The sequence below is a fragment of the Plectrocnemia conspersa genome, unplaced genomic scaffold (genome assembly GCF_051122295.1).
Source record: "Plectrocnemia conspersa isolate PC_06_02 unplaced genomic scaffold, ASM5112229v1 ptg000014l, whole genome shotgun sequence".
In the NCBI taxonomy this organism is placed as follows: Eukaryota; Metazoa; Arthropoda; class Insecta; order Trichoptera; family Polycentropodidae; genus Plectrocnemia; species Plectrocnemia conspersa.
The window spans coordinates 664832-677367 of NW_028277178.1; the positions used below are offsets into that span (position 1 = coordinate 664832).

Consider the following 12536-nt stretch of genomic DNA (forward strand, 5'->3'; position numbering starts at 1 on the left):
GCTATTTTGTAGTGTTTTGTCTTAAAATTAAAAAAAAATATTTTAATGGAAATAAGCCAACATTACGATATGAAATTTGCAAATATTTTTAAATATCTCTTTTAGATATTTTATATTTGCTATAAAAAACTTTATAATTTTATACATTTTGTCCGGGGTCTATTGTGTTATGGCAAATGAATGCCTTAATATATATTGATTATTGACTACGTTATATTATTTATATTTATATATAAACAAAATAATTATTTATTATGGAAAGCGTAGTATCTGAGAGTCGCAGGCTCTCTTATGATGCTTTTTTTTATTTTTTTTAGTATAGACATGATTTTATTGATGCAATTACTTTTTTGATGATGCGGCATTTAAAGCTGTAAGTACTGGGGGAGAGCAGGGACGTCATTTCATTCTTTAAGGGAGGGATGGGGTAAAAGTTAACCAGTTAGTGGTCGTTTTTTTAATATTTCGATTTCATTAAGAACACCATTAAATAACATGCATTTTTATGGGAAAATTCAAGGGGTCCTTGTTTAGCATTTCACCTTTTTCCAGGAGAGAGGGGGGGGGTGGCAAAAGTTGGCCAGTCATTGGTAGTTTTTTTCAATATTTCGATGGTATTAAATGAATTTCTATGACCAAATTCAAACAGAACAAATCCCCCCCCTTACTTTAAATTGCTTCAAGTGGATTAGTCTTAAAAACGATCTTAATTCGAAAACTGTAAAAAAAGTTCTGAATATATTTAAAAATTTTGTGATAAAGTTTTCTCTAAAATTAAAAATTGACTATCTTACTACATATGGAACGCCAACGGTTTATCGCTACACACACAATAAATATTTTTTTTTCTCGAAAAACACACGGAAAAAACTTACTTCAAAATACCTGAATACTGCGTATATACCACGAGATACCTAGGCGGAACTGTATACGGAGGCAAATCAATAATAGTTAAAAACAATATTTAACATTACGAAGAAAAACAATTTCAAAAAGAATACCTTTAGGCGACTAACAGTTTTTTCAAGGTTGGGGGGGGGGGGGGAAGTGAACCAATCAATGGTAGTTTCTTTAATATTTCGATTTTATTTAGATTCATAATATTTTATTATGTGTATTTTAATATGTCATTTTTTTTGGCAAATTCAAGAGGAGACAAATGGAGGGGAGCATAATATAAATGTCAATTGTTTGGTGGGCGTAGAAGCAGTAGTGTAAGCTCTCTCTGTGAGTCTTCTTTATTATTTAATACATACATGATAATTTCTATTAATATACAACATATACCTTATCTGTTAACATACCTAGCTCGGCTTGAATTATTCATCCGTGAGATTAGAAAAATCTAAGAACACCTAATCTAGAATCTTATGATCGATCAAAATTATAATCATATAATAATCACTAATTTTGATCTTCCAGACATAATACAAATATCTAGAGAAACACGAATTTTAACTCGGGTCTTTCGTATATAATGTAAGTCATCTAATATATCACTGATATATCTGGTTTTGGTAGCAGGACTGATTAAACGTAGGTTCTTTTTGTGTTATAGGTTCTTTGATGATGCTCTGAGAGATTCTATGGTCTCAATTAGTTAAGGGCAGAGCCCTGGCGGTAGGCACGATTTTATATTTAAATTGCCTAATATTAGTGAGTTTTTAAAAAAGAGAATTTTTTAATTATAGGTTTATGAGGTTCTTTTATCTAAGATTTTTTTTAATGCATATCACATGTTGATAATTTAATTTTATTACTCATTGTATTTAATTTATATTTTTAAAGTTTTTATTAACTTGATATAGTTCTTTTTTTATTGCACGACGACGAAAACTGGTACACAAGTACGCAGTGAAAATAATATTCGATTTATTATTGTTTCTGATTATAATTGGCAAATTTAATTTATTATTTATATTTCAATGCTATTTTAGTGTTATATCAAAATTTTTTTCTTAAATTATTTTTTAAAACCGATAATTATCATTAAGTTGCCTTTTGTTAAATATCGAATTTTTATTATCAAAAACTATATTAATTTAAAATGCGCCGTCTGAGTTTTAGAGCCAATGTTTTTTTTATAATTTATGAAACTAAAATTGCTTAAGCAAATAATTTAATAGAACGCGAGTTAAAAATAATATTTTCTTAATATCTTTCAACATTAAAAAATATTAATACCGATATATTTAAAAATGTATATTTTATTCTTTTGTTTACTCACTATCTTATGTTTTACTCTGAAATATAATTGTATCAACATTTAGAGAGAATCTCTTATATAATAAATTATTAACATGTCGAAGTTTGTAAGTAAGTTTATTTAGTTTAAATAAAAAATACTGTTGGCAACCCTAGCATTCGATCAAACGGTGGCACGTACCAAAACCGGACCGCTACAATAATTATAAACGGCTCTGTTTAGATAGCGAGAGTGGCCGAATTAACGGGTTGTTAAGAGCAAATATTTTTTTAAAAATATCTTCGAAAAAAATTCAACATCACCCCGTTAATTAACAAGACGGCAATTAGTAGCATTGCCGTGATATTGAAAATTGTAGAATTGAGAAAACACAGCAATAATTAAGAGAAATGACCGCAAACGATGAAGAGTCCGTTACGGTTTTAATTAACACTTTTGAGATTTGCGATTTGGCGCAAGGTGATTTATTTAAATTCTTTAATGACACTTTTAAGAATAACTTAATGATTGAGATTTGGCAATATTGTATTTCAGGTTAATTTTACAGATACCACTTTGTATCCCGTTAGTAATTAAGGCGAACAGATTGAAGATACTGAAATTATGAGTTCGTAATTTGTACAACAAGGAGAGATCTATACTAATATATTATTATAAAAATGGAATTCATATATATAATATATATAAAAAAATCAAAGGCAAAATTTAAGGTAAGAAATTATTTTTCTTATTTCCCAATAGCATTTTTCAAGTTCCTCGTTGTCTTTATCAGCTTTAGAAGCATATTGACATTAATCGAATTTCTCATTAGTTGTAGCATAAAAATGCGTTCAGATAATGGTATGAAAATTTGAGGTTTCCTTCTAAAATAATAGCAATACTTTACTGAACTATTGTAATGGGCTAAAACTGTATTTTTGATCTTGATTCTTTAACTAGGATAAACTCAGTCTTGTAAGTCAGTAAGAACTGAAGATAAATCAGGATGACAATATTATTTAACTTATGGAGAGATAGGAATATTACTACAATATATCAATTTTTAATGGAGCTGCAATCTACATCAATAAAAAAATGAGAGGCATATAATCGAAGTCTCTCAATGAAAAAATTAAGAAAATGTAATTTTGTACATTTTTGTTACAAAGGCAAAGGCAAAGCAATTCGATTAATTATTGTTTTTTTTTATAAAGTTGAGTTTTATAGTTATCATCCTTTTTTAGATGTCAGTTAACACATAATTTTTCAACATTTCTACTTTAATTAAATAATAAAAAATACGTTAAATAATTTAGAGTTTTGGTCTTTCGATGATAATTATATATTTTTATTAATAAAAAGAATAATATTTTGTATAGTAATTGCTAAAAAATATTTTTTATTGTATAAATCGGATATCATATTAATGCAATTATTTTCATGCTTAATTGTGTAGTTGTCTGTGTTAAAGTAAAATCATGTTTTTCTGATGAACTGATATATTATATTAAAATTATATTAAAAACAAATATTTTAAGACAACGCAGACCTAAAAGGAACATTGTTTTATATTACCATTTACTTTGTGACTTTATACAAATTAAAATAATAATATAAAAATTACTAGAATAGTGCTCGAATTAATTGTTTAAACAAAATAAAAATTATTACGATTGTCCACACTGACCTCAAGTGCTCTTATATTTACAACTATAGACCTTTTTATTTTTTTCTATAACATAAAACAAGTTCTCTCTATTTTTTGTTTTGCATTGTAGGATTCTATCATAAAAAGTGTGTTGCATCTGCCAGGTGACGCCCCTGTATAGTTGGACGTATTATGGCTTAATGTGTAACGCCATCAAGAGGGCAATGATACCTTAGAGTCATTGGATGTTTTCTAGTGAAGGCAGCTGATACAGTTTTACTTTCACATTTCGTCCGCGAACCAGTTATCTCACGCAGGTATCGCATTCGCAACTCGAGATGACAAACCTGTCCGTTTAAAGGTCTCGGATTCCCGTCGCGTTTTCGATCGAAAGATAACCTCGACCTTTGAACACATCTAAGAATGCGACACACTTATTCAATGTAGTTGTGTTGCATATTTTCTATTACAATATGAAATTGAAGCAATTGAATCTATAGATAGGCCATTAAAATAATTATCGTGTATGACTACAAATAACATTATATTATTAACTATAATAAAAACTATTATGAACTATAATAAATAACTCAATTATAATAAAAAAAAACAATTAAATCCTTTTTTAATTCAACGTTTAGAAAGGACTCTCTTATTAGATTGTATTGATGGTAATCCAGTGGATAGGTACTTTCTACATTCTCTGCTTCTTTCACTACTTATTCTTTTGAATAAAGCATTCTGGAAAGTACAAGATATTTAATCAGAGTATAGATTAGTTTTAGTTATATGATTTTTTATATATTGTAGAAGGAATTATGTAAGTTTATATAGAATATACTTTGACTTATTCTAGTTCTTTCTCATATACTTAAATATTGATATTTAAATTCGTTGCATATTATGTTTTAAATACAATTTGTCTAAAATGATATCTGAAACTTTCAGTGACAGTGAATTTGTAATATTCGTATTTCATGCTAGTGTCATAATTTAGAACAGAAAAACTAGAGCAGATCTGCAATTATGCACTTCTTTTGTATACCTAAACACGTTTCCTTCGCACGATTTCTTCTTAAATATCCAAAGAGACTTAACAACTTCCGACAAGAGCACTTAGCCGGCCCTTGGGCTTTCCTTTGCCATTTGTTTGTTCTCACGCAGTTCTAATCTCAAAAGATGAAATAGGAAGAAAATCTCGTAGAAACAATTAGCCTGTTATATCATGATGATAGTACCATTTGTCATTAATGCTGTCGGATGCTGAATTAATCACCGCTTGAATATATTGTTTTTTAAGTGTCAAATAGACCAAAATTGTACGAGAAAGCGTTTAATAAAATCGTAAATGATAAGTTGAAACAAATAAGTAGGTTACTTTTCAATTTGTTAAATTGTTGAATAATTTTTACGCCTTTGTAAATATATTAAAACACCATCTAAGAATGATATCAGATATTTTTATATATGAACATATTTTGCATTAATATATGTATAAATTAATCTGATTTATTAAACATGGTTAATATATGGCAAAGTAAGGTATTTACCCACAGTTACAGGTGAACTTTCTAAACACGATTAGAAAATAATTATTTAATAATTTATGAATAACAGTTGCCACTTTACCGCAAGACAAACTATTCAAATATTCGTAGGTAACAAACAAATGCGCAATAATATATTATAAATAAATAAAAATTTGTTGTTTCATATTCAGAAATTTCAATCGAATATTAAACATATTTTTTTAGGGAAACTGTAGTGTTATAATTTCCCGTTGCGTGCTATATATACAATTATCGGCAACGTCACAAATGGGCGCAGACAAATGTGCGTCAAAAGAGCGCTGCATTATAAGCGCTGCGTCATAAGAGCGTGTAACAAAATAGCGTGCCTCAAATGCGCAGACAGTCATATGAGCGTTTGACAAAAGAGCGCAAAATCAAGTAATGAATATTTTAGGAATTAGGTATACAAAATATATGTAAATTGTGAATAAAAACTCACGAGATATAGGCGGTAAAATTAGTATTTTATTTGCCAGAGCGTAATAATGATTAAAATGGTTAGCCAATTGCAAACATTATTATTTATTAATTATTACATACATACGAAAGTATGGCTTCCCATCCCCAAACGTACGATAAACATATATTTTTACTAAAATGAAACGCTGATTTTGAATTTATCATTTGATTTGTTCTGTAATGTTTTATTAAATTGACAAATAATTATCGACTCGACTTGCAATAAATGCGTACTGTTATAGGGCAGGTATATGGCTCGTACAACTACACTTTATCGGCTGAGTACGAATATTATATAACAAATTTTTGCTAATTAAACCATTAATGTTTTAATCGTTTAATCTGTAATAAAATTCATATATTATTAAACATACACATATGATATATGTTTGTATATCGAAAATTTCCATATCTATGGTCAGAAATGAGCCAATGTTAGCTTAATTTAGTATTTTAATAAATTATTGTGTGTAGTATACATATACATATGTACCTATTAGTCATAATGGATCTTCTCTAGCAGATGGTCGAGCTTTTTTACTTGAATTTTACAACTTCGGTGAAAGGTACATATTTGCAGATATGAAAATAGAAAATAAAAATATCGTAAAACTTTTTTTTAGATTATATGCGATAAATAAAATATAATATTCAATTTTTACAGCATTGCCGTTGGTTTTTGGGTTCCTTCGGCCTAAGAAATTTTTGGAACTTTTAATTTGTATATTTTCTATTCGTAGATGCCACGAAACCTAAAGTCTGATCATCCCAGAAAGCGGGCACACGTGAGATTATAGGCTTTTACATGTACAAGGTGTCTATGATGAAACAAATCGTTTATATACTTAATTTATTAAATTTACCCATTTAAACCCTTTCATTGTTCATATAAAATACCACGAATGACTTACAACTATTTATAAAGATTAATCTTCTTAATAGATAACAATTGAATCTATAACAGTTTTTAATGTGCGTGCCGCCGAATAGTTTTTGGAGTTTAGCAAATATATAAGATAAGGGGAAAATAATATGCTATCGATAACCAGGTAAAAGGCCATACCATGGAACCGGACAAAATATTAGATTACTCTTTTTTTCTAACTGTTCTATGTATAAATACTACCCTTTTTGGAATGGAAAAAGCACGAAATTTACAAAAAAAATACTTTATCGTAATCGCGAAAAATTAAGGTTTCTAGTAATAATACATTAAAACTAAATATCAGACTAATAAAAAAAGTATTTAAAAAAAATCATATAGATTCACCAATTACTACATTAAGTTTTAATATCGAAAAAATAATTTTAAGCAAGTGCGTATCGTCCGTGTCATTCACCAATGTCATGAATTGGTATGCACCTGCCCAGCGGTGATTTTTTTTGTAAAGGGTTACATTTAGGTATTTAAAAAATCATAGGAAGCTCCCTTTTTGATAATTATACAATATGATTAAAATGAATTCGGGAAAATTAATGTTTTAACCCTTTGCAATACATTTATTTTCAGATGATTTTATTTATCTTACACTTTGCGCTTAAAATTTATATTGTGCTTGTTTTCACCATTCACGATAAAGTGTATTAGTCTAAAATAAATGAAAAAAAGGTCTGACGGGCCATATAACTGCCCTATAACTGTACGCATTCATTGCAAGTCGAGTCGATAATTATTTATCAATTTAATGAAACATTACAGAATAAATCTAACGATAAATTTAAAATCATCGTTTCATTTTAGTACAAAATATATGTGTATCGTACGTATGGGGATGGGGAGCCATACTATATATAATATTTTCATTGGTAAATCATTTTAATCATCATTACGCACTGGCACATAAAATACTAATTTTATCGCCTATATCTCTTGAATTTTTATTCTTTGTAAATTTCTTGCAATTTACATATATTTTGTATATCTAATTCCTAAAATATTCATTAGTTGATTTTCTCCAAGTATTTTTGCGCTCTTATGACGTACTCTCTTTTGTGAAACGCTCATATGACCGTCTGCGCGTTTGACGCACGCTATTTTGTTACAGCGCTACTTAGGTAAACGCTCTTATGACGCAGCGCTTATAATGTAGCGCTCATATGACGCACGCTCGCAAATATTGAAGATTTTAACGTGAATATAATCACAAGATTCAAACAAAAACATTGAGATGCATTACAGATGCTCCATGGTTTGTGACAGTCGAGGTAACATTAATAACCATTCAGAACTTCTTTAATAATTTGTTAATTAAAGATCCCTATTCATAAAAAAAGTTAAACTATTCAAAAGGATGTAATAAAAATTTAATGAGCATAGTTTTTTTCGTAATCGATAAACTTCCTCAAAAACAAGTACAAATACCATTCTCTTAAAAATCTGCATACTTTTAACGCAAACCGGACCAGTTTTACCAGGCAAGTTTTCACTTTTGATTGCCAAGGCAAGGCGAACTGTCTCACGCATAATCATCATCTTGTTGCGTTCCTTTTTATTTCGTCATTCGGTTATATAAAATTGCTAACAAGCGCAAATTGTCGACATCTAAAAATACAACCGAAATGCATTAGAGACGGTAATGACTCAAAAGAACAGCAATAATGGCACCATGAAAGTTTACAAGCGGTATTTTGCCCTTCACCTTTCTATCCAGTGCCTTTTTTGCAATCTCAATCACAGAACTTCTAACGTATGATTTTTTATACCCATTGTACGGTTTGCGTATCCTAATCGATGCATTTTTTTTAATTTGTCGTATTTTACTTTCATAAGCAATAAACATATCGGTAGACTTTTATGTCTTTTTTTATTATTAAAGAAGCATGAAAAGACTGTGTAGATCATTTTCTATACAATCCGATACGAGTAAAAGTTAAACGAGCGGTATTATACAATTTGATGAAGTTCACTTTTATTACAGGTCGCAATTATATGTAAGTACAGTAGCGCTAATAGAAATATTATTATTTTTATTTTTAATATGACTATATTATGTATTAATAATACATCATTTTATTGTATTATAAATAAAAGCTTTGTCAGTAAAGTAAGAACGCATAATAGTAATATAAATATTAAAAACAATATAATAGTTGTGTGCCTTTAGTAGATATTGAAAGAGCATTTGACATCGTATGACGTGACGCTTAAATCTAAGTTAAATTGGACTTAGCAGATAGTGAAATTTGAAATTTTTATAAATGTTTCATTTATGAATGTATGTATAAAATATAGATAAATAAAGAAAAATAAAGAGCAAGATGAATTCCATAAAATAAAAATTAAATTTTTAGTAATGATCCATTATCAGGAAAATCACTTCATTATATCAAATATTTGTAAAATTTCATAAAAATAAATTTAAAAAAATAATAGAAATCGAATATAATAATCGTAGTTAAAATGCGATTTTGCCCCACAGAGAGGACCTACTTTATCAGGCCTGACACCGGGGCTTTTTCCTTTGCTTGTTCCACACTTAAAGATACTGCAGCGTAGAAAAACAAAGGCTTCTTCTAAAAGCCAATCAGGAGTCACTTTGTCATTCAGGGTACAGATGATACCAAAGCGCGCCTCACCGACCGCAACCTAAGATTCCGCGTCGCCGAGGGTCTGCGCCCCTTATTATAAAACTAAAACAATTTAATTGTTAATATTATCGCATTTTTGATATTAATAAAAAAAATATTAATTAATTTGTGTGCAAATATGTAATCGTTTAAATAAATTTAAATTAAATAGTATTTCTGTCATGACAACTTTAGCACCGCTTTAGCATGAATGTTCAAATACAACTAAAATTGAAAAATATATCTTTTTAATCAATAACACATTTATAAATAGTTTTTCATAGCAATTAAATTTATTTTGAATTTTAGCAAACAAACTAAAAGTATATGTTAAATCTCAATAGTTTTGTATCGAAATGAATGTGAGCTGGAAATAGATGGGCTCACTAAAAATTTAAATTATTTTATTTTTTGCAAATTTCGTGACACCAGAGCTCACCGTACAAGAGTTTCTGTTGTTTCAGCAAACATATTTTCTGTTTAATAGTCCCTATTTACTTGTAAAAATATAATTTAAAATGATTTTTAACTATTTATTTAATTAAAATTTATAATAAAATATGTTGAAATTTATAATAAAATATGAATTAATTTGCGTGCAAATATGTAATCGCTGAAATTAATTTGAATTAAATAGTATTTCTAGCGTGACAACTCTAGCATTACAAATATGAATAATATAAATACAACTAAATATAAAAATATCTCATTGCAATAAAATTTATTTAAAATTTTGGCAAACGAATTTAATGTATATGTTAAAGCTTCATGATTTATTATCGAAATTGTGAACTAAAAATAGCTGCGTTGCCCTACAAATATAAATTATTTTATTTTTTGAAAATTTCATGACACCAGAGCTCACCGTACAACAGTTTCAGTTGATTCAGCAAACATATTTTCTGCTTTATAGTTAGATTGAATTAGCTATGAGTTTACTACAAAAATATATTTCTTATAGATTGACTGTATACGCCAGAGCGATCGACGCGACGGTGAACCGGATCGTTTGCTCATGCCCGCGAAAATAAAAGAAAATACGAAGATTTCATTGAAACTTTGTGCACAGATGCTGTGCGGCAATACATACATACTAGATAGTGGAAACAAGCTTAACTGGCCAGTTAAATTATATCGAATATATGAAAGTGAACCTATATAAAGTCTTCCATCGTCGCTTAAGCGGGACATTTACTTTGCATCTCAACGCACGTCAACAACAACCACAGGACGTTCCAAGATGAAGTTCATTGTAAGTGTTTATCTAATATATTTATTCATGAATTATATTTATACTATAAGTGTTGCTATTTCAGATATTATCAATGGCTCTCCTAGCCGTAGCTTTTGCTGAAGAAGGAGACATAGCTAATAAGAAGCGAGGTGTACCTAAAACATCTCCAATCAATTCCCTATCATCGATTAACCAAAAGCAAGAACAATTGTCTTACTCAAACTATCAACCATCAAACCCTGCCACCCAAACCCCTCTCTATCCATTAGCTCCATCTACTTACACTTCTGACGAACAACAACCAACCAGTCAACCCAACTATAACTTCTTACCGCAACAGCAAATGTTCTCCTTACCCATTGTAATGCAATCAGCAGCTCCTAAATATCAAATAGTAGTAATGAAAACAGCTAACGGACAAACCCAACTAACCCTTGTTCCTCAAAATCAACAAAATCAATACTACACTCCTCAACAATTCGCTCAACCTTCTTATCTTCAATACCAACCTGCTTCAACTTCTTCATCCAACGTACAAGCCGCAAGTAGCTATCTCCCACAACCTAATTCTTACACCCCTCAATCTCAAGCTCAATCTTTTTATCAACAATTACCTTTGAACTTTGGTGCAAATGCGGGTCATTCTTCTAACATGTTTCTCTTCGGTCAACCTGCGCCTCAATTATACAACAACTATCTATCTCCCCAATCCAACTATTACTCTCCATCTCAACAGCTTTTGAGCTATTACCAATCCAATCCGCAAGCTAAGAATCAGCTTCTATATGGAAATCAAGGATCATATCAGCAAGGACAAGTCAACAGCTATCAGTCTCCAGTTAACACAGAGTATGAAAAGAGTCTCTCTGGACCTCCACAGAGTTCCAAGGTCGATAATGAGCTCAACCTTAACACCAACGAGTACCTTGCAAGTGAGTCTCAATTCAGACCTATTGCCTCTTCTTATGGTTCCAGAGGACCTTCTAGCTATAAACATTGATATAAAAATACTCTTAAATGTATATAAATGTGATCGTATTAAGTATAGACTGATTTATATAATTGTTATTGGTTGTTGAGTTTTGCTTTTCTTTTATATATTTTATACTTATTTTTGTAAATATTTTTTTATGTTTAAATAAATACATTTGTTAACATATATTATTTTATTTGTATAATATTTATAAATATGATATGTGAAAAGGTGAAAACATCATAGTTTAATCAAGCTTTTTATATATGTATAACCAAGGCCGCGGAGAGCGAACCCGAGCCATGGGAAAACAATGATTCCGGACCTCATGACAAAAATGGCATTATATATATTTTCTTAAATAAATAATATTAGCTTTGAGTTAACAATTTATATGCTACAAATAAATATAAAAATCAGCCACCATTGCGACATATTTTTTGAAATCATATTTTTTGCGAAATATTTTAAATAGGCATTAAAAATTAATAAAAGTATATACTCATAATATTAACTTGATAATTAGTCGTGTTTTCTTTGTTGCTCAGTGTTGCCATATAATGAATTTCAATAAAATCATGCCATCGCGGTGAAAACGCTTTATTATCAAGCGTTTATATTACAACTTTTTTTAACAATATTACGAGTGAGAATCGAATAAAGCACATCTAAACCGAATTTTGACCAATAGGAGAGCTCGAAAATCAATTATCCCTTCTCATAAGTCAAAAATCTACGTCAAAAGCAATAAAATCGTGACGTTGCTGTCGCACTGGGAACGCTAGAACAAGATTTTATTGCTTTTGACGTGAATTTTTGCCTTCTGTGAAGTAATAATTGTTTTTGCGCTCTCCTATTGACCAAAACACGGTTTGAATCAATTCTTTTATTTAGAAGTC

General features: G+C 29.4%; 1 protein-coding gene across 1 annotated transcript; it reads left to right on the plus strand.

The window, feature by feature from the left end:
- Nucleotides 1–10620: 10620 nt before the first annotated feature.
- On the plus strand, nucleotides 10621–11821 carry LOC148225914 (uncharacterized). Its single transcript, XM_088203463.1, has 2 exons — nucleotides 10621–10682; nucleotides 10747–11821. Exons 1-2 carry the CDS (start codon nucleotides 10671–10673, stop codon nucleotides 11662–11664), a joined length of 930 nt encoding a protein of 309 aa, XP_088059589.1. The 5' UTR covers nucleotides 10621–10670; the 3' UTR covers nucleotides 11665–11821.
- Nucleotides 11822–12536: the final 715 nt, after the last annotated feature.